At 39.5% G+C, this 25,907-nt stretch overlaps 1 protein-coding gene across 1 annotated transcript; it reads left to right on the top strand.

Annotated features, from left to right (window-relative positions):
* Positions 1-29: 29 nt before the first annotated feature.
* Positions 30-25,897, top strand: Ankmy2 (ankyrin repeat and MYND domain containing 2). Its single transcript, XM_090332723.1, has 10 exons — positions 30-174; positions 7,698-7,762; positions 10,596-10,734; positions 13,210-13,308; positions 15,394-15,554; positions 19,877-20,091; positions 20,815-20,950; positions 22,020-22,148; positions 22,885-23,014; positions 24,464-25,897. Exons 1-10 carry the CDS (start codon positions 108-110, stop codon positions 24,637-24,639), a joined length of 1,317 nt encoding a protein of 438 aa, XP_090188849.1. The 5' UTR covers positions 30-107; the 3' UTR covers positions 24,640-25,897.
* The last annotated feature ends 10 nt before the right edge of the window (positions 25,898-25,907 follow it).

Below are 25,907 nucleotides of genomic sequence, written 5' to 3'. Positions count from 1 at the left end.
CCCCCCCCCCCTCTCTCTCTCTCTCTCTCTCTCTCTCTCTCTCTCTCTCTCTCTCTCTCTCTCTCTCTCTCTCTGAAATTAAAATAACCTTCAAGCTGGCGGGAGCAATGGTGCACATAAAGAAAGGCGAGCTGACCCAGGAAGAAAAGGAGCTCCTGGAAGTGATCGGGAAAGGTATGGATGATTGGGTGAGCCACCGGGTCAGGCCAACCTGGCCTGGGGGCGTGGCGGATGCCAGGTGGGCGGGGGGGGGGCGGGGAAGCCACGGGTCCTGGTGACCCCTGGACTGAGCTTTCAGATCAAGGACACGGCAGGCTTCCATCGGTCTTCGGGCCTGGTTTTGCGAAGGGCGGGAGAGATAGGAGACACACGTTGCTGGGGTTTGGAGCAGAGGTCTCCGGGGCCTAGCCTCCACACCAGCGGTTTGGAAATGCCCACGTCTACCCTTTCCCTCCGGTGCTAACGGAAGTCCCCGGGATGTGGGTCGTAGGCGGTGCCTGCACGCCTCAGATGGGTCTCCAAGATCCACTCTGGGAGGCCTGGGTGTTCCACGTTCTTAGGCTGGTGAGTCCACCGGGCCCTTTCGACTTCACGAGGCCGTGGAATCTGGAGCTCTCGTCGGTCCCCGCCCCGACTTGAGGGTGGCGGGCGCGCCCTGCGAGCCGGGTTCTTTATAAGGGCACAAAACTAGGTCTGTAATCTGCCGCCTGGAGGTGTTTTTTTTTTTTACCTCCAGGGCCTTCGGGAGTGGGGGGGGGATAAGGAGGGGGGGACGGAGCTAGGGACCTGCGGAGAGGCAAGGAAATTGGCCCCGACCTCCGCGTCCAGCCTCCGGCCCAGGCTACACCGTCTCTAACTAGTTTTCTGCTCCTTGGTGCTTTTCGCCTGTCCCACTTCCGCCGCGCGGGTTGGTAGGAAAGGAAGGCACCCAGAGCAGCCAGGAGCCATGTTTTCCCTTCAGCCCGAGTGGACGTCCCCGAGGAGTTTCCTGTAGAATCCCGTTACCAGTTGCCTGGCAGGCGTGACCTCAAGTGTCTCCTGCGCTATCCAGCCCTGGGATGCGGATGCTGAGGCCCGCAGGCATGATTAAGCAGATTGCGTGTGTGTGTGTGTGTGTGTGTGTGTGTGCTGGGTTTTGGGCTTGAACTCCAGTCCAGGGCACTTACCGTCCCTGAGCTTTTTTTGCTCAAGGCTAGCGCAGTGCCAGCTGAGCCACAGCTCCACTTTGGAGGCTGCGATCTGGGGATCACACCTGAAGCCAGCCTGGGTAGACAAATAGGAGACTCTTACCTCTAACTATCCAGAAAAACGGCGGCCAGATAAAAAGGCCTAAGTAGAGCTATGGTTCAAGTGGTAGAGTGAAAAAGTTAAGGGGAAAATTCTCAATTCCTGAGTTCAAGTCCCACTCCTGAGGCACATGCACACATCACACACCACTTTGCCCTGAAATGCAGAGAGGACAGACATTACAACAGTCTTGTTTCCATTTAAGTGGCCAAATTCAAATCTAAAACCTAAGGCCAAGGTGAATTGCTTTTCTTTCTTTCTTTTTTTTTTATTGTAATTAATAGAAGGGTTACAGTAACAATCGCCAGATAGAAGGTGCATCACTTCATACACATTGATACTCTTTCTCATGTTTTTCTCCCCATTTCCCTCCTCCCCAATCTTGTTTTTCCCCCTTCCCTTTCCTATTTCAAATAAACAAATAATCATATATACAATGTAAGGTGAATTACTTCTTAACAAGGAAAGTCTAGGTGTTAAAAAAAAAAATCTGGGTTTGAGCAGAACAGGCAATGAACTGAGCCATTTAATCAACTTTCAGTCACAGCTAGATTTATGTAAGTGCTCTGTACCTGGAATCCTGGAGCTTTGGGTTGGGTTTTTATTGCATGGCTCACATGACCTATTTGGCATTTAATTCTTTCAATACTGAATGTCTGGGTAATTCTCTCTGCCTTTGGTGGCTCTGGGACTTGATTTAGAGATAAATAAGATCTAGTCATGTGCCAGTTACTGTGTGGGCAAAAAAGACACAACAGAGACTTCATTCACCAGCAATAAAAATTGTCATTTTAAACAGTCCAAAGCTGTCACATATTCTTTACAAAGTGGAAACTCGTATTCTTTAAAAAGTGGTTATATAAATAGGTATCTGAAGCTGGGTACCAGTTGCTCACACCTATAATCCTAGCTATTCAGAAGGTTTAGATCTGAGGATAACTGTTTGAAGCCAGCCAAGACTAGGATGCCCAGGAGACACTTATCTTGAATTAACCAGCAAAAAGCCAAAAGTAAAGCTGTGGCTCAAGGGTAGAGCACCACCCTTGAATGAAAAAGCTAAGGGAGTGCCCAGGCCTTTAGTTGAAACTGCTACTCCATGTAATTCAGTACTACATACCTGCACACAAAGAATAGTTCTCTGAAATGGAAAACAGAAGTGCTTGGATATATTCTGAGACTGCTACCAGTTTTATTCTGAAGATAATATGGTGGAAAACCCATATGTATGTAGCTCTCCTTGGCATGCGATATTTTAGGCCAACTTGAAGCATGAGGTTATATGAGTGCACAGATGGTATGTTTCATCACTTTAACTGGCCTTTGGCCAATGAAAAAAACAAGGTGGATACAGTATGTCATGCATTCTTGCCAAAAGAAGGTTTGTGGGACATCATTGTTCTCAAGAAAATATAGATGATAAGAGAAGATACCCAATATTGATTGGGTTATATTACCCATATATATATGTATATATGTATATATATATATATATATATATAGGGTCAGGCATAATTCTAAGCACTTTGAGGGTATTTACACATTTAATCATTTATTTAATGCTAGCCTTTTAGGTTTTTTTTGTTTATGGCTGATACTCTGCCACTTGAGCCACAGCTCCAGGTCTAGCTTTTTGGAGATAAGAGTCTCATGGGCTTTCATGTCTAGGCTGGCTTCATTTATCCTCAAATCTCAACCCCATGAATAGCTCAGAGGTGTAGTCCACTGGGGCCCAGCTTCATACATTTAATCTCGATGAAGTTGTACATTCATTTTTAAGCTGTATCATAAGAAAGCCTCATGGGATGCTGTTTCTGAATGGAAGCAGATCTGGTTCCATGTGCAAGTGGCATTTCCTTAAATTCTGCATGTGAAAATGTGGGAACGGTGACAGTTGCTCCCTCTCCAGTTAGAATGGTGAGTTAGATCAAACATTGACATCACTGTGAGGCCTGCTTTCTTACTTCCTGCAACTCAGTGGAGCAGAAGTGTGAGAGTTGGCAGGGTAGAAGGGAAGTCACCAGCCAGTCCGATCTGTACCACAGGGTTCCAGGGGTGCTGGAGGACACGTGTGGTCAATTTACTCTCCCCTGCATGTTCCTTCTGGGCAATTCAGGGAAGCCCTGCATGGGGTTGGTTGTTGATTATGTTAATCTCCCTTTTGTAAACAAGGACAGGAAGGAAGACTTTTAGAAACAACACAAATTCCCTGTACTAAAGTTTATATATTGTAATTAGAAACCTGCAAGTCTTTAAGTGTATGTATGGCTTTCTATGATGTTTTTGGAAGAATCTATTTATTTTTTATTGTATTTTATTGTTAGTGATGTATAGAGGGGTTATAGTTCCCCTACTCATCAGGTAGTATGGGAACATTACTTCTTGAGCATTGTCCTTAGTCTTTCTCAAGGTTAGATTTCTACCACTTGAGCCACAGCACTACTTCCTGCTTTTTCTATGTATGTGGTACTGAGGAATTGAACCTGAATTTTTATGCATGCTAGCTAGGCAAGCACTCTACCACTAAGCCAGACTCCTGGCCCAAGCCAAATCATTTTTTTAAAAAATTCTTCATTTAGATATAGATTCCTTAAACCATACGTTTTATGGAGTCTTATTAAATAATTGTTTAAATTAAAATGCCCTAAGGGCCAAAGATGTAGCTCAGTGGTAGAGTGCTTGCTTAGCATGAATTAGGCCCTCTATAGTACAAATGCCCCATATAGTACAAAGTACTAAAGAAGCAGAGTGTTTTCTTACACACTTGTAATTGCACACTTCTGAGGTAGAGACATGAAGATTTCTGGGGAGGTCAGACCAAACAAAAGCTATGGAGACCCTATCTAAAAAATCAGGCAAAGTGATGATACACACCTGTGGTCCCAGATACCCAGAAGGCAAAGGTCAGAGGATCTAGGCTCTAGGCCAACCCAAGTAAAGTTAGCTGGAAATCCTACCAGAAAACTAAAACCTCAAAGTTGAGGCATAGCGCCAGTAGTATTTACCTAGCAAGTAGGAGGCCTTGAGTTTCATCTCCAGTACTGCAAAACAAAAGTAAAAAACCCCTATGCAAACAAAAACCCAACCCCTGCCCTCCTGAATGTCCTGGTTTTTAGGAAGATTGCTGGAAACAGTATCAGAAGTTTGCTTCTTTCATTTGGTTTTGTTTGGCTACATCTGTTTATCTTCAATAGTAACCTATAGTCTCAATCTAGATACTAGAAATGTAACAGTGAAGTATATTGGCCTGCTTTGAATATAAAACAATGAACCCATGATTGAGCAAGCCTGCTGTCCTCTGTAGAGTCCTATGGGATGGATAAAGATTGTGTTTCACTGGTGAGGAAACACTACACTGAGGCTTGAACTCAAGGCCTTGTACTTTTGCCCAGATGTTTTTTGCTCATGGCTGGTGCTCTTCTACTTGATCCTTGCCTCCAGTCCATAATAACACTTTTTTTTTGCCAGTCCTGGGCTTGGGCTCAGGGCCTGAGCACTGTCCTTGGACTTTCTCAAGGCTAGAGCTCTACCACTTGAGCTTCAGCACCACTTCCGGCTTTTTTCTGTGTATGTGGTACCGAGGAATCGAACCCGGGTCTTCATACATGCTAGGCAAGCACTTTAACCACTAGGCCAAACTCCTGGCCCTCATAATATCACTTTTTAGATTACCTCTTTTCTGTTGAAATGCTTCTTTATACAGATAAATTGCTCACTCCACCCTCAGGAAGCAGGTTGTGTTGTGCTTTTCTTCTTTGGTTTGAGCAGCTTGCAGAATTTCTTCACAGGGGAACAAACATAATACTTCTTCTATTTCCGTAGATCTGATAAGTTTTGCCTTACAGGAAAATAAATGTTGGCTGATTGTACGCCTTTTCCTAAGAGAAGTGCATCTTCTTACCCTAAGAATTTGTTGAATTACAGTGAACACATTTATTTTCCAGAGTAAACAATTTGTCTTTAAACTTAATTGCAAAATATTGTCTGAGAGTAGTCTCCTGGTGAGGAATGATGACAAGAGGTAAAAGCTGTACGAGCCAGGTGTTTCCCATTTCTGCGCTATCCAAGTTGGTTTGTGGCTCCTGCCTAGTGCCAGTAAATAAATGAATGAATGAAGAACCACAAGAAACACCATCACCATTTCTTTTTTCCTCTCAGTGCACTTCTGCTCATCTCTTCCAAAAATCTAGTCTCCTCCTACAGCATCAACTAGTTTCTCAACTAGTTTCTTGTAGTTCAAGGAGCCAACCTTAATCTGTTGAGTGGTGTATGTGTGTATGTGTTTGTGCGTGTGTGATATAATAAGAATTGTCTATTTGCTCTCTGCCCCTAGTCCTGACATAGAGACTAAGACCCTCTAAGCCTCTCCTAATCAGTAGGAGTGCTGGATACATCTTTTGATCTAATGAGTGATCTTTGACCCTGATTCTTGGCCACAGAGATCCTAATCCCTGGAAGTTTCCTGGGTGACAGAAGCATCTTTTGTTCTCATTAGTGGACTCATGGTGGGCTCCTGAATTGCTTGAGAATGTGGGCTGCTCATTAGAAGCTCAGAATCTTTAGGTTTTTGACTCTCCTCCCAGCCTCTGTAATAAATATCCCTGAACTATAACTGTGTTCAGTTTTTGCATTGTTGATGGATGGAATGTCCAAAGAGGTGCTGTGCTTCTTCACTTGTACTTTAACCTATGGGGGTCTCCTCCAGTGGACTATTCACCTCATCTCCTTGTAGTATGTTTTATAATCGGTAAATAGGAGTTAAGTGTCTCCCTGCGTTCGTAGCAAATACTCAAACATGAGGAAGTCCCATTTTTGCTGTATGCTGTTGAGTTGTTTGGTGTGCGGAAACCTCTGTAACATCTGACAGATGTACACTGAGTAAGAATTAGCACCAAAAAAGTTTATTTTTCCCCTCCCCTAAACCACAGCATGCCTTTTCTTTTCAGATAATTCCTGGGCAAGACTGATTAATTTAGATTGCTGGCCATTAGGCTAACATTTTATAGAATTAGCAGCAATGCTCTGAAGAGATCCAAATGTTTATGATTATAATCCCCATCGTCTTCTTAATCTGCAGCAAGCTTTGACCTGCTCACAATCCCCCATGGCATTTTCTCTCTACTGACCAGAAAGAATAACTTCAGTTAGTGCTCAGTGGAGAACATGGTGATTTTCAACCAAGGCATTTTCTTCAAGGGCAGGTTTGAAGGTGCAGGGATTTCTGTTCTATTCTGATCCTTCTCTAAAGCAATTTGAGAAGGGTTGTGGGGTAAAGCCATGGGTAAGGAATGATAAGGTTAAAGGTAAAACTTAATTACATATGAGAGTTCAGGGCCAGAAAAAAATGCACCGCTTGCAAAAATAGCTGTTGTCAACACCAGAGACATGTAGAACATGCTCCTGACAGTTTCCCAATAGAGTGGTGCTCATGCCTACCCAAGAGACATTTCTCTTATTGGTAAGGAGCATCGAGGTGACTTGCCTGAAAAAAAAAAATAGATTAGGGAAGACCACAAAATTTAAGCACATTCTCAAATTGTTAATTTCTCCAAAGTGAAGAAGTCATCTTGCTGAGAGATGCCCCGACCTTGTTTTACAGGACAGGCTGTCTCATCCTTTCTCCCAGGGAACATTTACTTTCATTGTTCTCTTCCCAGTCAAACCAGAAACTATTTGGCAGAACATGTGGCTTCTTGGATTTATGATGATAATAGCAATGTTCTATCCTGCAGCCACTCACTGGCTTCTACCATTATCCTCACAGAAGACTGGAAAAACCTGCTAATTGTGGCCCAATTACGGCTTGTTTCCATGTTTGTAGAGGACTGCCTTTCAAGTTTAAATTCGGTCACTTTCAGTGTAGCAATCTGAAGACTGATAGTGCAGTGCTGTTACGTAGTACCAGGTTTTACAGATATGTTTCACCTAAACAACTCCAAAACCCAGACATTCTGTTACAAACATGGCATCGATTCACAACACCCAAGGCTGCCATGTGGTGTAGGTAATGACTGCATTTTGAATTTCAGTGGAAAAGGACTAGAATTTAAGCTCCACGTGGTGGTTTGGATTAGATATTCTCTAAGGTTTGTTTCAATATGAATTCTCAAGATTTTGTGGTTATTCTTTTACTGCCAAGAAGACAATGTGATCAATTGAATGTTATGAGAGTAATGACATGAAACCATGTTAGTTCTTACAAGTCTGGGGAGAGAGTTACTTGTGAAATAAATAGTATGGGACTAGGTGCTTATGGATCTTTAAAACTTATCACCTTAGTCATGGTAGAGTGTTTGCCTAGCAAATAAAGATATGGGGTAGGATTCCTAGCACAGAAAAATATTTTTATTGCCCTGATATTAGATTAAAAAAAATTACAGTGACAATCTTACCTTTTATCTTTTTCCCCCAAGGAACCGTCCAAGAAGCTGGAACATTATTATCCACAAAGAACGTCCGTGTTAACTGTTTGGATGAGGTATAATACCATGTTGGTCACATGGTTTTTCATTACCTATGAGAATATTTCTAAAGCTGTTAATGAAGGTGTTTTCTAGACTTTCTCCTCCGACTTGTACTAATAGTCTCTAAACCAAATGTAAGAAAGCAGGGCACAGATCACAATTAAGGATGTAAAACCTTGTTTAATTATACTAGTACAATTCCTAAGTATATAATAAAGTTTAATTAAACATACATTTTAAAAAAGCATGACTTTTTTGGATGCCAATCTTAAGGCTTGAACTCATGGCTCAGGGCCTTTTTGCTCAAAGCTAGCATTCTACCACTTGAACTATAGCTCCATCTCACTTTTTATTTGTGGTTTTTTTTTTTTTTTTTTTTTTTTTTGCGGGGGTGTGGGCAGTTAATTGGACTTTCCTACCCAGGCTAGATTTGAACTGCAATCCCAGATCTTAGCCTCCTGAGTAGACATTACAGGCATGAGCCAGTAGTTCATAGCAATGAATCTGTATTTTTATATCACCATTATTCACAATAACTAGATGCCCACATGTCCCATCAATTGATAGGTGAATAGAGAAAAAGTAATATAGTTGAGAAAACCTGAGTAGTTGTTATTAAACTTAAAGGATCATTACATTTTTGTTTTACACAAGTTATATCATTAACTTACTCAAACATAAAAAGATTTCCCAGCTCAATCGATAAACCCAGTGAAATGGCAAAGGCATGTAAGAAGAGCCCTCCAACACTCCCAACTGGGAACTCAGCTCAATTTATAATCGCAAGCATACTAAATGAAATGTTAGCAATATGATTTGTAGCCAGGTAAAATTTCTTTTCAACACTGTTAGGTTGGTTATGTTTTAGAAAAATCTTTCAGTGCTCTCCAGTGTATTGCAGAAAGTGAAACAAATAGGATCATGTTCACAGATGTGTTTCCTAAAACTCGGTGGCTAGTCATAAGAAAAAAGAAAACTTAAGATACTGAAATGGAGTGACTCTTTCGGAGCTTGATAAAAAGTTTTCAGAGAGTGACCATATACGTGGTGTCAATCATTAGAAGCACCAAGAGAAAGACAAAGAGACTATTGAGTGTTTCTGGAGATGCTTTAAGTGGACTGAGACAAACTGGCCTTCTTAATGGTCCATGAGCACCGTGGAAATGCCTCAGTCTTCCTGAGTTCTGTACTTTCTCTCCCTTCACCTGATCATTTTCTAGTTGTATCTCTTGTTCTACAGCTTCCTTCAGGGCTCTGCTCAAATGGTACCTTGTCAGAGGACATTTCTTCGATGTCTCCCCCACCCTGCCCAAAAATAAATAAATAAACCTTTATCTTCTGGCAGTACCTTTCCCCTTATTTATCCCTTACACTAGTATCACCATCTGCTTTGTGACCCCTACAGTGTTAATCAGCTTCCCGTCACTATGATGCAATATCTGAGAAGATCAACTTAAAGGAGGAAGGATGAATTTGATTAATTTCAGCTCTTGATTGCTCATCACTGTTGTTTTGGGGCTGTGACAGCAAAAAGCATGGTAGGACTGTGTGGCTTTAGTGGAGGTGCTCACCTCCTGCTGTCAAGAAAGCAATGCATAACTCATCCACTCTCTTCCCCTAAAGAGTCCATAATTTTCTGATGGTGCCATTAGGCCAGTTACCCAGCTTTGAGGGAAGATATTTCAGATCTAAACCATAACATTTACTAAAATTTATTTGTCACAGACTAAGAATATTGGTGTAAGGAATTTGTTGATTGTTACTCACAGTGTGTATGTCTGTGTCTAACAAATTATCTACTCTATGTTACTTGCTGAATGAATCAGTGATAGATTTTAAATGTTTGGGTAATGAAGAATAGAGAAGTTTTTACTTTTTGGATTTCATTAGCTTTATGATGCCACAGCTTTAAAAACCATTAGATTTCACAGACACTAAAAAATGAAGGGGTGTGAACTGATTATAGTTGTAAGATTCTAGTACTTAAAAAACAGAAATAAAATTAACAGATGTTCAATATGCAAATGTGCGTCTTAGAATTGATGAACTACCTGCAGCACTATGATAACATTTGATGAAATTTCAGCACTACTTTCCTAATTTGAACGCAGAAATAAGAATTCACTGTATTTATTTTCTGAAACCAAGTCGTTCAATCTTTAAAACTAGAAGGTAACACTTTAAACTCAAGTTAGTCAATTTATTTTAAACAGTTTGGTTTATATAAATCAATATCTCTGGATATTTATGTTGAAATACTACAAAATGCTATTATGACTGAAAAATTTATAGCCCAATAGCTCTGCGGGTCATCAACATTTGTTAAGTTTGCTTTTTAAATACTTTACCCTACTGAAAAGTTTCTATAACAGATAATATTAGGACCAACATGCACAGGAGTCTGTGTGCTTACAATTTATAAATTTCCTTTTGCATGCCTTTAAATTTGTGTAGCATAAAATTGAACCTAGATAAGAAAACATGTGTCATAGTCAATTTTTCGAAGAGCTAGTTGAAACTTCTTTACCAAAAGGTTAATTTCCAATACCCAGGGCATCCAGCACAGCCCTGAAACTGAGATGGGCAAAAACCCTATTGCATTATATGCATTATGAACCTGATGGAACAACAGCTGCAGAGATTGCAAATGATCTCTTGATCATTTTGGAACAGGCTATTTTATTGGTTGGGCCTAAAATATAATTTCTGTTTGGGGGATAGTAAGTGGGGAAATAAATACATAATAACTTCACCGAGTGTAAAGATGATTTATTAATTCTTGTCTTTATTCACGTGTAAGAAGGTAAACATGTATCGCTTACACATTTGTGTCTCTTTCTGCTAAAGAATGGAATGACTCCTCTAATGCATGCCGCCTACAAAGGAAAACTTGATATGTGCAAATTACTTCTTCGCCATGGAGCTGATGTCAATTGTTACCAACATGAACATGGATACACGGCCCTCATGTTCGCTGCACTTTCAGGTGAAGTTTTAGCTTTTACTCTATCCGTACTAGTTATCTCTCTATATATTTTTAAGTACATGTATATGTTAAATCAAATACATTTTCATTTTAGTAGTTGTAAGATCAAGTTTTACGGGAAGGAATGGGGATTTGTGTGTAGGTGTGTGTATGTGTGCGAGTCTTGGGACTTGAGCTCGGGGACCCTTGGCTTCTTGGCTTAAACTCAGGGTCTTTTGCTCTTGCTTGACTTTTTCACTCTAGGTTTGGTCTCTCCCACTTGTGCCACACTTGTGGCATTTTTGCTGGCTAACTGGAGATAAGACATCTCAGTCTCCTGAGCAGCAAGGATTACAGACATTAGCCACCAGTGCCTAGCTTTTGAGACTGGTTATTAAAATTCTAAAATTGGTGAAAGAAATTATATAATTAATTTTGTAGTCTTTCTTTAGTGGCTTTCTTGGTTTTCCTCTTAACATTGTATTAGAATTGAAGAACTGTATCTGTTCTTAGAGTTTGCTCCTTTGATATTTGGTATTTTCCTGTTTTGAAGTAATTATTTCTTTGTTCTCTTCATTGAACAGCTGCTTATGATAAAGCTGGCTTTTTGGCTCCTGGGGATTTTTGTACTTAATATTACCAGCCATGTGGAACCTTGTTCATGTTGCTTATTATTTGCTGAATACATTCAAGAAAAATCACCTAAAATTAAATAAAGTTGTGACTGTTGCAGTTTTTTTTAAAGAAAATACTATTGTAATACAACAACCTCATATATTAAAGTCATCTATATATGTTTATAATGCTGGAATACCAACACATTTCTAAGTAGTATATATAAGATACAGAATCCTTTGGGTCGAGAATGTGGCCTAGTGATAGAATGTTGCCTAGCGTGCATGAAGCCCTGGGTTCCATTCCTCAGTACTACATACAGAGAAAGAGCTGGAAGTGGTACTGTGGCTCAAAGGGTAAAGCACTAGCCTTGAGAAAGCCCAAGGTCAGTGCCCAAGCCCTAAGTTCAAACCCCAGAACTGGCAACAAAACAAAACAAGCAACAACAACAACAAAAAAACAGAGTGCCAAAAGACAACCCAAATTGTCATATATGGACTATACCATAAATGGAGTTAGAAGAATAGAAATGAAGGCAAATGTTATGCTTATGTTATATATCTTATGTTATGCTTAAAAGATTTTTGTGAATCAAAGAAGGTAAGTACTTCAATGAAAAATAGAACCAAGAACTAGAGAATTACAACTGACGAATGTACATACAAGCCATTTGCAGTGTTAGTCAAAGAAATTAAACTAGTATAAGCTATCACTTTACCCTTTTCAAATTAGAGTAAAAGATGAACTACTTACCATTTTTTTCACTCTGTTTTGGGGCACGCATTCTGTCTGACCTTAGTAGATAGCAATCTGGAAAGATGCATAATCTTTAATCCATTTGTAGTTCCCAGAAACAGTGTGTAAGAAAATCAGTGTTTAAACTCTGAGTAGAAAATGCAATTAAGTAAATATAGCTTATAATAGCAAAATATCTGCAATGTTTTAGAAAAATAAGATTAATTGTGGTGTTCAGATAGAAGATATCTAGAAATATGGATCCTCAGTGATTATTATTATTGTTGTTGTTGTTTTATTATTATCCTATTGTTATTCCCTAGCCTATAGGTATGAGGGATAGAGGGATCTGAGCATTGTCCTTGTTTTTTCTCAAGGCTAGCACTCTACCACTTGAACCTCAGCACCACTTCCCGCTTTTTTCTATGTATGTGGTACCAAGAAATTGAACTCTGGGCCCGGGTTCTATTCCTCGGTACCACATACATAGAAAAAAGCTGGAAGTGGTGCTGAGGCTCAAGTGGTAGAGCTCTAACCTTGAGAAAGTCCAAGGGCAGTGCTCAGGCCCTGAGCTCAAGCCCAGGACTGGCAAAAAAAAAAAAAAGAAAAGAAATTGAACCCTGGTCTTTGTGCATGCTAGGTAAGCACTCTACCACTAGGCCAAACTCCCAGCCCCATGTATTTTATTTTAAAAAGTGATAGTTCCATGCCATTTTTATGTGCCAGATTTGTTATCTAGATTGCTAAACTCGTAGGTTGTTTTTAAAGTAGATTCTGTAGCTTTTTACTTTACTGTTGTTATGATTCATATTTAAAGAAATATCTTTATGATGGATACTGAAAAGTAAATTAGGTAAAAGATGGTGTGTGTGTGTGTGTGTGTGTGTGTGTGTGTGTGTGTGTTCCAATCCTGGATCTTGAACTTAGTGTCTAGATACTGTTTTTGAGGCTTTTGGCTCAAGGTGAGCCCTTCACCACCTGAACTACAGTGCCACATTTCTGTGTGCACATGAGCATGTGTGTGCGCGTGCACGTGTGTGTGTGTGTGTGTGTGTGTGTGTGTTTTCAGGTTTGCATATTTTGAATATGCAATATTTTGAATGAAAGATTTCACTTGTGCATGCTTCCACATTTTTAACATTCTAGGTAATAAAGACATCACATGGGTTATGTTAGAAGCTGGGGCAGAGACAGATGTGGTAAACTCTGTGGGGAGAACGGCAGCTCAGATGGCAGCTTTTGTGGGTAAGTTTTGCTTTTATACAGGATCCTTTTCCAAGTTTCCTTTCTGAAACTAATACTACTTTGCTCGTCAAACTGCAGACATCATTCTGTTCATTTCAAAAGAAAAAACAAACTTTATGTTCCACTTTGTCTAGTGTAATGAAATACCTAGTGATGCTTTGTTTTTCTTTTTTTTCTTGTATCTAGGACTTCCATTATTTTTCAGTATTTTGTGGATGTCTTCAGCTTTCTTATGATGTCCATCCTCAAATCATTCTGAGATATTTCCTTTACTTGATCTACATTAAGAATCTGGTTCTTAGTAGGAAACAGGTTCACCTCTTTCATTTAAAAAATTTGACTTTTGGGGCCAGGAGTTTGGCCTAATGGTAGAGTGCTTGCTTAGCATGCACGAAGACCCAGGTTTGATTCCTTGGCAGCACATACATAGAAAAATGCCAGAAGTGGTGCTGTGGCTCAAGTGGTAGAGCTCTAGCATTGAGAAAGTCCATGGACAGTGTTCAGGCCCTGAGCTCAAGCCCAGGACTGGCAAAAAAAAAAAAAAAAAAGCTACAAGTGGAGGTTGTGGCTCAAGTAGTATAGCACCAAACTTTAGAGAAAAAGCCAAGCAAAAATGTGAAGCCCTGAGTTCAAGCTCCATGACCAGCAAAAATAAATAAATAAATAATTGACTTTTACTGTGGTTCTTGAATTTGCTTAAGAGCTTGTTTTTTTTTTTTTTTTTTAAATTGTTTGTCTATTTTGGTTGTGGTAGCCATTGAGTTGCTGTGGTTAATGTTCTTAAGACACCTGTAACCCATAAGCTATCAGTTGAGGGCACTGCATTGTCTTAGCTACTTAGCCAGATAAAGGTGCTAGAATTGTCTGACAATAAGTGCTAGTCTGTACCTGTGGGTTCAGCATCACTAATCAGCTGGGGCAGAAGAAGAAATTGTGAAACTTTGAATTCCCCAGAAGATGCCAGTGGCAAACTGAGTCCTCTGCCAGCCTCAGGTGCTAGAGTTCCACTGGGCCACAATGCAGTCCTCCTTCAGGTGACTTGTTGGCAGGATCGCTTGATCCTTGAGGCTGTAGGACCATGCACTGATAGGCAGGGGCCTTGCAGCCTTCCTAGCAAGGACCACACTATGGAAGCAGGAGCCACGACTCACTGCTGTTGGTCCCTCAGCCCTTATCAGGCAGAGAGGAGGCCTCTCTGTTCTCTAGGGTATTCTGAATGCTCTGCTTGCTTTTCCAGAGTGGCTGCTTGCTGGCTCCAGGGAGGCAGTAGAGAGGAGCTGAGGAAAGCAACAGGGATGACCAGGCCACCATCTTTGCTGGGGAAGATTTTTTTTTTTTAATGCTAATTTTGTGGCTTCAACTCAGGGACTGAGTACTATTGCTGAGCTTTTGTACTCAAGACTAGTGGTCTACTACTTGAGTTACACCTCCATTTTCGGCCTTTTGGTGGTTAATTGGAAATAAGAGTCTCATGGACTTTCCTGCCCCAGCTAGCTTTGAACCTCATTCCTCAGATCTCAGCCTCCTGAGTAGCTAAGATTACACGTATGAGCCTCCAGTGCCCTGCCAAAGCTTTGTTTTTTGACATTAGAAATGTTTCTAGGAAGTGGCTTAAACAACAGTGAGAAGCCATAATATGCATTCCAAACTTACAGAAGCAAAACATTCTCTGAGTTCACTTCACAAAGCATCCAAGCTTCTCTCAAATTCAAGGTTAAAGAGAAAATTATTTAAGTTAAATAAATGGTTATTATAATAAAGACAGGTTATATGTCATATAAACTGTGTAATATAACTACATGTTTTAAGGATGCATGATTATTATGTGTGTGGGAGTAGATGGAAGGAGAGACATATTTAAACACTTTTTAAAGTCATCTGTAAGTTGAACATTGTTTTTATACATTTCAGAGTCCTCATATATAGGATTTTCACTTTAGAATGTTTGTAAATATTCTCTGAAGTATTTTGCCTCTTTTTCTTTTCTTCTAGTCCTTTCTTGGAAAATTTGTTATTAATGCATGTTTACATCATTTCCTACTGTTTAATAATAAAATTATAACTTTTCTGTTTCTGTATTTGAAGGTCAACATGATTGTGTGACTATAATCAACAATTTCTTTCCTCGAGAGAGACTGGATTATTACACTAAACCCCAGGGATTGGATAAAGAGCCAAAATTGCCCCCAAAGTTGGCAGGCCCACTGCACAAAATTATCACCACCACAAATCTTCATCCTGTCAAGGTACTGTGGTGGTTATGGTATTTAATTCTTTAAAATATTGCTTTGGAATTCAATTGCTCTTTTTTATATGAGATTGTGATTGTCTGGGGCTGAGTTTGGATATGGAGTTTGCATTCGGCTCCCTTATTCAGTTGATTCAGTGAAGGAATATTCTTGGCAGAGAGTGTGGGAATCTGTCAGGAGCTGGAGGAAAGGTGGGCAAACAGGAAGGTTCAGCCTCAAACCTAGCTTTAAATCATCCTGTAGGCAAATCTGGAGTGGGCATGGTTCCAGAGAAGGGGTGAGTCAGGCCTTTGTATGCATCATTCTGTCACTGGCCAGTGCATGTCTCCAGAGAGAAAGGGGAGCCATCTAGATGGAAGGAAGTGAGATGGACTCTGGGGATTGAAGATAGTTCTCCAGAGGAGGCCACTGTGAACCAGTGCTCCAAATGTGCCTTGTCAAAAGGACCTAGGTCTGGCACCATCAGCAGATACTGCAATAATCATTCAGGAAATATTCTACAATGTGATCAGGAACATATGTGTGTGTGTGTGCGCGTACTTGTGCGTGCATACATGTGCATGCCTGTGCTGTTTCTGAGGATTGAACTTAAGGCCTAGGCACTGTCTTAGTTTTTTTCTTTCAAGTCTGGCATTTTACCACTTGAGCCACACCTCTACTTCTAGCATTTTGCTGGTTAATTAGAAGTACAAATCACATGGACTATACTGCCCTGGCTGGCTTTGAACTGTGATCACAGATTTCAGCCTGTTAAGTAACTAGGATTATAGGCATGAGCCACCAATACCTGGCTGTGAACACATTTTTAATGCAAGTGGCTATTGGAAACCTTTCAGTAATAACAGTTCTTCCAGCAATTAGTCAAATTAGTTACTTCTCTTCTTTCCAGCACACATTGAGGAAAGAGAACTGGGAATAGCGGCCCAGGCTGGGCTGGGAGACAGGTTTGAAATAAAAGTCTAGTATTTTCCCCTTGTTTCTACCTCAATCTAAGCATTATTCACTAGTGTAGCTTAGAACAATTTGAAGACATTCCCTATATGTTTCGAATTGACTGGCTTTTTTTCTGTGTCTTGAGAGTATAGTAAGATTCTGGAATACTTTTTTCCAAGGATTTTAAAAATTAAGTTTCTGAGTTGTTCACAGTAAGATGTTTCAATATGTATCATAACACATACATACTTATAATATGCTTTCATCGTAGTCACTCTCTCACCCTTTCTTCTCCCTTTCCCCCATTTTCTTTCACATCTGGAATGATTTTTGATGCTTATGTGGGACCTACTCTTCAACATGAAATGTCCTAAGACTTATTCTTCAGTAATCTTTAAGAACATATACTTAGAGTAAATTAAACTGAGGGCAGATGAATGCAGACAATAAATTACAAAGTTATATAACCTGAAATAGTTGGCATAATATTTTTTGAAGTATTGAGTCTTCCAAAGAGACTCTTGTTTGGCTCTAATACCTTGCTTCAGAACAGTCCTTGCTATATTGTAGGTATAAACAATTCATTCCCTTGAAGTCCTTTCTTTTATCTATACCTTGGATATAAAAGCTGCCCAGTTGCTTTTGTTGTGGTGGCCCATTTTCATTGCTTTACCCCTTTACAAAGAAGCTTACTTGTTTATAGGAAGTATTATAAAAAAGTAACAAACAGCTACTGTCTAAAGACAAAGTCCTTTTTAAGATAGGCATAGAAGTTCTCTACAGTACACAATTCACCTTTTCATTTCCTGGCATCTAACCTAGCTTCATTTGTGTCTGTGTTGGCTGCTATAGCAGTAAGGATGTGTTTGTTTTCAAAAGAGAAGTAGGGACTTGTGGGATACCAGCAACCAGAGGTTATAACCTAGGAGAAGAGAATGCCAGAACAAAAAAAAGGAAACAGAGCAGGGGATAGGTACAAGTAGGACATTCTTGCCTTTGATGATTAAGATGATTTTTAACCCCAGAGCTGTTGATTTGGTAAAATACAAAATGAGATATGGGATGTGGGTTATATAGTTCAATGACAGAGTATTTGGCTGCTGGTTTTGATTTTCACCATGAATTATTTTTTAAAAAGTAAAGGACTTTAAAATAAAGCAATTTCAAAATGCTAATGGAGGCTCATATTCTAAGGCAGGAGTTCTTGTTTTGTGTATGTGTGTGCCAGTCCTGGGGCTTGAATTCAGTACCTGGGCCTTGTCTCAGTGATTTGATGCTCAAGGCTTTCACTCTACCACTTGAATCATAGCTCCACTTCTGGTTTTTTGGAGTTTAGTTGGAGGTAAGAGTCTCATGGACTTTCCTGCACTGGCTGACTTTAAACTCCAGTTCTAAGATCTCAGCCTCCTGAGTTGCTAGGATTCCAGGTATGCACCATGGACACTCAGCTAGGTAGCAGTACTTTGAGGGGTAAGATTCATGTACTTCTCCTGAAAAGAATGTATTTATTCCTTATTGGTAAGTAGTAGTGAGGATTTCCTTTATATCACATCATCATGCTTCAGAGAAGAAAGCTAGTAAGAGTATTCTTCTGTGTACAACCATGTAAATGCGTCATTAAACCCATGAGTGACAATGCTGTTTATCATTCTTTCTTTATAAATACTTGTTTCTTTCTTTCTGAATACTTCATGTTACAAAACAAAAGGGGTCTAATGTCTCAATACATAACACACAGATCGTCTTTGAGATCTCTAAGAATTCTCACTTGAAAGTTTGAGTGTATACTCTGTTTTAAATGCCATATACAAAAAGATTGGTCGGGCACTTTAGCTGATTGCAGTTAGTAGAAGTATAAATGGATACTTAAGGAGTCTCCCCCACACTTTTTTTTTAAAACAATATCCCATTATAGCTCAGACTGACCTCTAACCATGAACCATCTGCCTTATCTTCGCACTGTTGGCATTATTATAGGTATTCACATGTCAAGCTAAACAAATTATTATTTTTTGTACCAGTCCTGGGACTTGAATTCTGGGTCTGTCCCTGTGTGTTTCTGCTCATGGCTAGCACACTGCCACCTGAGCCACACTTCATTATTGTTGTTTTTGTTTTGTTTTGTTTTTGTTGTTTTCTTATGACTAAAGAGTCTCTTGGACTTTCTTATCTTTGAATCGGGATCCTTGGATCTTAGCCTCCTGAGTATAGGATTATAGGAACCACCTGTTCCTGGCAACATATTAAATGTTGGGTTTTTTTGTTTGTTTTTTTTTTGTTTTTTTTGGTCAGTCCTGGGCTTGAGCTTAGGGACTGTCCTTGGACTTTCTCAAGGCTAGAGGTCTACTACTTGGAGATGATGGAAAACATCCTTCCTTCCTTCCTTCCTTCCTTCCTTCCTTCCTTCCTTCCTTCCTTTCTTTCTTCCTTTCTTTCTTTCTTTCTTTCTTTTTCTTTCATTCTTGCTCTCTCACTTTCTTTCTTCCCTCCCTCCCCATGCCCTTAGGGCGATAACTCAGGGCCTGGGCATTGTCTTTGAGCTTTCTCATGGCTAGTGCTCTACCACTTGAGCCATAGCACCACTTCTGGTTTTTTTCTGGGTATGTTTTCTGTGTATTTGGTACCAAGGACTTGAAACCAGGACTTCATGCATGCCAGGCAAGCACTCTACCACTAGGCCATGCTCCTGGCCCCGATGGAAAGCATCTTTAGGGAAATTTCCACAAAGATATATAGTTGGAAATGGAACACATTTAATTTCTAGTCATTTTTTTATAAAATCACTTATATTAATAAGAATTCATGAGAGCCAGGTACTGGTGGTTCATGCCTGCAATCCTAGCTTCTCAGCTGCTGAGAACTGAAGATCACTGTTCAAAACCAGACCAGGCAGGAAAGTCTATGAAACTCTTATCTCCAGTCAACCATCAGAAAACTGGAAGTGGTACTGTGCTGGCCTTGAGCAAAAAAAGCTCAGAGACAGCACCCAGGGCCTGAGTTCAAGCCCCGCAATCGAAATAATGAGAATTGTCTTTTCCTTGTCATGAATTTATAGAGCTTAGTATTGTTAACTGAAAGTAGTGATTGTTCCTTTATTGGATGCTATGTATAAAGGTTGTGCTTATATGAAACCATGTATTGGAATGGCATACTAGTTAGTACCCTGTGTAGAAAAAGGACATTTCACATTTTAACCTGATCAGGTCCTCTGTATTACTGTAGTAAATGGTGATCAGTGACACTTTACATGCTAATTTGAATCAGCACAGTAGCTGTATGCTATTAAGAAAAATTTTATTTAGTCATCTCTTGAAATCACCTGAAATACCTTACATATGGCAGCATCTCCTGCGAGTTTCTAAGTGCACACTTTAAATGTCTTGTAGATTGTGATGCTTGTAAATGAGAATCCCCTTCTGGCTGATGAAGCAGCCTTGAATAAATGCTACAAGGTGATGGATTTAATTTGTGAGAAGTGCATGAAACAAAGGGACATGAATGAAGTATTGGCTATGAAAATGCATTATATCAGCTGTATCTTTCAGAAGTGCATTAACTTCTTAAAAGATGGAGAGAATACACTGGATACTCTAATCAAAAGGTACTATTTTACCCATGTCATGTATCAAATATACCAAAGTGGATGTTTTATTCTTATATGAAGCCTGATTATGGATTTAAAAATTAAGCATTTTAGTAACAGATGACATTGCTGGGATCACATTTAGTCTGCAAGAAACAAGGCCCAGTATTAGGCTTGGTGAGATTTGGTATTTGTGGTTCACTGATGAAGGCTAAAAAGCATACTATCTATGTCAAACAGCTAGAAAATGGCTCAGTTCCAAATGTGAGACTGTAGGTACCACTCTGCATTCACAATGGCACTCTGTGTAACTGTTGCCATATCTCAATGAGCTTTGTGAAATCCTTGTGCTCAGACAACCAGAGATTACATTCTCTTGTAGCTTTACTAAAAAATGGAAACTGAAGCAGTAGATTGTGACTCCATGAGAGTTTCCATTCTTCCTAAAAATAACTGACATGTTAATAGGTAAATAATCTGACAAAAGCATTTACCTTTCTGTGGCTGGGGTCATATTTATCTATAAGTTTCAGCACCTGGAAACCTATTGTGGCCCAAGATAGTATTCAGGTTACATAGCAATTTGCATTGAATTCATATTCATGATTTGAAGAGACAATGAAAATCTTAAGTGGCAAAGAAGATACTATTAAAAGCTGTTGGGTCAACTTGAAGGGACTATTTCAGTGATTCAGCTTGAACTATTTAAAAAAAAAAAATATATATATATATATCTTCCAGCTTGTTAAAAGGCCGAGCTTCTGATGGCTTTCCAGTATATCAGGAAAAGATCATTAGAGAAAGTATCAGAAAATTTCCTTACTGTGAAGCAACAATCCTGCAGCAGTTGGTTCGAAGCATTGCTCCTGTTGAAATTGTAAGGCTCCCCATCCACTAAGTTGCGCCAGTAAGACCTAATTACCATAACCTGTTCTCTTTGCTATTTATTTTTCTTAGTTCTGAGAATTCATAATTACAAAGATAGCCATAGGTTTTCTTGCTCAAACTGTTTCTATTCATTGATTTCTCTTCTCATGATCCTTTCTTATATGTTCAGAGCTTAGTGTAATAAATAGGAATAGATGATTATCCTGGACACTGGTTTATCAGTACCCTAGCTACTTGAGAGCCTGTGATCCATAGTGTTGTGTTTTGAGGCCCACCCAAGCAGAAATTTCATAGGATTGTCTATTTCCCAAGTTACTAGCAGAAAGTTAGCTTGGATGTGTAGCTGAAGTGGTATAACACCAGTCTAGTGGGCAAGCAAGCAAGCCAAGCAAGTGTGAGGCCCTGGTTTTAAACTGCAAAAAAAAGAAGAAAAAAAAAGACGAGAAAACTGGTTATAATAGAAATTTCGATGTTAGCTACCTCTTGAAACATAAAACAAGTATTCACATGTCATGTGCAATAATACAGCCTCTCACATAGGTACACTGGTAACCTAACAGAGTTTTAATATAGATAAAAACATAATAAAATGGCACCAAAATAGAATTGACAGCTCAAGGCTACTGCCCTACCCTCAAGCCAAGCCCCACTTCCCATTATCTAGAGGTTAATTGGAATGAGTCTTTTGTGCTGGGGCTGGCTTTAAACCTTGACCCTCAGATCTCAGCCTCCTGAATAGCTAGGATTACAGGTGTGAGCGACCACACCCAGCTAATCTGAATTTTTTTTATGTCATTTCTCAGATAAAATTCTCCCGAGTTCATCATCTGAAGTCAGTATATACTTAAGGAATAATTTTAGTGAAAATGCTTTCATTATAGAATAGGAAGGAGTTTTTACTTTACTGAGATTTGTGATTTAATTTTGTATTATTTATAGTTTATATCCTAAATTCTGTATGAAGACTAACTTAATGATTTCTCTCATGGCTAGCCTATTGTCTTTCATGGTGATTAAAAGTTTGTTTAATTTGTTTACCCTCTTCATATCTACTCTAGGGTTCTGATCCCACTGCATTCTCTGTACTAACCCAAGCCATCACTGGTCAGGTGGGTTTTGTGGATGTTGAATTTTGTACCACCTGTGGAGAAAAGGGAGCCAGTAAAAGATGTTCTGTATGCAAAATGGTAAGAGTAGAATTCTTCTCACACTTCACAGGTAGCTAAGTTGTAATGTTCTGGAAACCTAACAATTGATGTTAGTGGTCCAAGAAATTCTTTTTTTTTTTTTTTCTGCCAGTCCTGGGGCTTGAACTTGGCCTGAGCACTGTTTTGGGGCTTTCTCAAGGCTAGAGCTCTACCACTTGAGCCATAGCACCATTTCCAGTTTTTTTCTATGTATGTGGTACTGAGGAATCGAACCCAGGTCTTCGTGCATTCTACCACTAGGCCAAACTCCCAGCCCCCAAGAAATTCTTAAGAGTGCATATGTTATATCTAATAGTCATTATAGGTTAGATGTAAATCTGTGCCCTATCTTCTGCCCAGTGACTACCCGGCCTCAGTTTCTGTGCTTAGCACCATCCTAGCTGGAGTGGATCTTTGCCTTGTTTGTGTTCCCTTTACTTCTATACCCTGCTGGGTTCCCAACTATATTCTTAAAGGGTCTGCCTCTTCCCATCTGCCCCATCCTATGCCTTTCTTCAGCCCTAGCTTCCTCTGGGATAACAATTGTTTTTCTTTGTTATCTTATCATTCCAGTTCTGCTGCACTGTAGGTTCTTACAATCTTGTATAGTCTGTTGAATGTTTTTCAAATGAAGTATGAGAAACGTTTTTGCAGAACAATTTGACTTTAATAGCATAGTTGGAAAGTGATGGAATTCGACTTCCTCAAAAGAAAATAACTCTGGCATTGCTTTCAGGTAATATATTGTGACCAAACTTGCCAGAAAGCACATTGGTTTACACATAAGAAAATCTGTAAGAATCTGAAGGACATTTATGAGAAGCAACAATCAGAGGCTGGCAAAGAAAAGCATGAAGAGGAGAAGAGTATGTATGATGCTACCGAGCTCTTTCAGCTTCTTCAGGGGGAAATAAAGGGTGTGAGATTAACACTGAGCACAAAAGAAATGAGGAGACTCTGGGGTGTCCTATTTGATGATCATACTTAATTGTACCCCATTTTTAACCTTTGAGATACCGTAGACAATACAATCAGAGGAGCCATCACTGGAAATTATAGTTATAAAATTCTAAAGGATGTGGTTTATTCCACAACTTCACTAACTCATGTGAGTAACCTGGAATGATGAGCAGTCACATCCTCTCTTTAGGAAGAATTTAACATCTTTGAACAAGGAAATGATTTTCTCAATTGGCTATCAGAAGACTTATAAGTGTAAATATTCCTTTTTTTTTTTTTTTAACTGGTCCTGGGCTTGAACTGTGGACCTGGACATTGTCTTTGAGCACTTTTCTGTTCAAGATTAGCATTTTACTACTTGGGCCACAGGTCCACCTCTGAGTTTTTCTTTCATTAATTAGAGATAAGTCTCACAGAGCTTTCTTGCCTGAGCTGGCTTCAAACTATAATCCTCAGATCTCAGCCTCTTGAATAGCTAGGATTGATTATAGGAGTGAGTCACCAATGCCTGGGTAAAAATTTCTAAATTTTTTATACTTCCAGTTCAATTACCAAGTGTACTTATAAATTACAGATTGCACATCTGTACACATTTCTTCAAGCATTAGAGCAGTGAGTTGCATGTTATTTTTTGCTCTTTCTCTCTTGAGATGAGTTATTTTCTTTAGAAACTGACTTGCTTCCGCAGTGACTCAGATTGGAGAAGACTAACCCTAGTCCTGTGTCTTACCCCAGAGAATTTATCCTGAATCCTTGGGTAGTGCTTGTAGTTTTAAAAAATTGCCTCCTGTATATCCACCCATGAAGGGACCATGTTCTTTTTACCACTTGATTGACTGATTTATACAAAATTAAATTGTTTATTACTATGAGCTTAGGACTTGCTTTCTATTTTCTAAGCAAATGCTATTATGTGCTGTAAGTGATAGCTATTTGTGACATCTTGAGACAGTAGGATTGCCAGTACAATGGGAACCCCAGATGTTAAACATCAGCCATGTGCCTCACACTATTCTAAATGTCACAAATGTTTTCTTCTTTACAAATGTAAAATGGGCTTGTGAAAGGTAATTGCCTGCTCAAGGTATCAGACTAATTAAAAGTCAAGCTGTCCTTGAAGGCCCATCTTGTCAAGTCCCCCACAATAATCATGTTGGCGAGAGGCCTGGCTGTCGGGTGAAGGGCTGCATTCAGTACAGATTCTTCTGCTTTCATGGCTGTGAAGCTGTGTAACCCATGCCTGTTAGCAGACTTTTTCCTTTGGGAAAAAAAATGGTGATATAATACAGACTAAATAAGTTAATATATGTAAAGCATTGTGAGTATCTGACAATGTTTTTTTTTTTTTTTCTTAGATGGCAGACTCGATGTCAATTCTAATTGTGTTAATGAAGAACAAGCAGAGGCTGAAACGGGTATCTCCCAAGAGGATTCCAATCCTGAAGATTCTGTGGAAGGGGAGAAAGCATCTCTGGGAAGTGACAAAGGGCCAGTGGAGACGCCTGAGGGTCCTCAGCTGTCTGAGGAGTGAAGGCTGTAGCCTTGGCCAGCCTGGACAGTCCTCTTGCTGCTAGGCAGTTGGACAACTCACATTGAACCCATCTTCATTGCCTCGTGAGACCTACCTGCAGGACACCACGGCGGGATGGCAAAGCTCTGTCTACCATGCCCTGATTTCCTATTTGTTTCTTTCTACAATTGAACAGCTATTCCTATAGAACGAGTTTTCTTTCAAAATACATGAAAAACATTCCCATTCTCTTTCAGAGGCTGACTCCTCAGCAGTTTGCCTGAGAGGAAAATGAATCCCCATAGAAAAGAAATACTGTAGGCTCTAGGGATCAACAGACAGCACAGGTGTGAGAGAGAAAGAAAATTTTCATGGCCATAGAGATAGGCAGTTAAAAAAAATCCTAACTTATAAATGAGTAAAATACATATAAATAGCATTTATTATACTAAAGTTCTACTTAATTCAGATCTAATAAGTTGAAGAAGAGCTATCTGTTAAAAGAATTTGCTGTAGTTCAGCCAAGTGTTATTTTATATAGGAACTAACATGAGATGTTTGAACTTTACATGATTCCTTTAGAGATGTTCTAAGTTTGTAAAGAGTATTTGTACCTTCCTTCAGAAATGTCACATCCATCAAAGGAACTGAGACAGGAACTGGGGCTGTCATAGCACATGTATTAAGAAAAGCACTTCTTAAAATTTTGTAATTAAAGGGCCGGGAGTTTGGCCTAGTGGTAGAGTGCTTGCCTAGCATGCACGAAGACCCAGGTTTAATTCCTCTGTACCACATACATAGAAAAAAGCCAGAAGTGGTGCTGAGGCTCAAGTAGTAGAGCTCTAGCCTTGAGAAAGACCAAGGACAGTGCTCAGGCCCTGAGCTAAAGCCCAGTACTGGCCAAAAAAAAAAAAACCCAAAACCTTATAATTAAATACTGGCTAAATATACTGTATATACAGTTCTTATAAAACGGGTGCCATGTTTCACCTAAAAGGCTGATTTTTACCTTCCCAGAAGAAACTGATGTGTTATTGTTGTTTAGAGAAGGCCACACACTTGTAGGTGTTAGTACATATGTTTACATGGAGCTTGGATATGTTGTCTGAAGGTCTTTTTCAAAGTTTCTTGTGTTGATTTAAAAATAAATCATGCCTATCAATATAAATAACATCTTGTTTCATAATTTATTATTGACAGGAAGTGGCAAATATTAAGACCTATAACAAAAAGTAGGAACTTTGCAAATTTTGGAGAACAAAGGAAAACTGATTTTAATATGTACAATT

This window comes from Megascapheus bottae, chromosome 5 (assembly GCF_031878675.1).
Source record: "Megascapheus bottae isolate mThoBot1 chromosome 5, mThoBot2.hap1, whole genome shotgun sequence".
NCBI lineage: Eukaryota > Metazoa > Chordata > Mammalia > Rodentia > Geomyidae > Megascapheus > Megascapheus bottae.
This window is presented reverse-complemented; position numbering and strand designations above follow the sequence as displayed.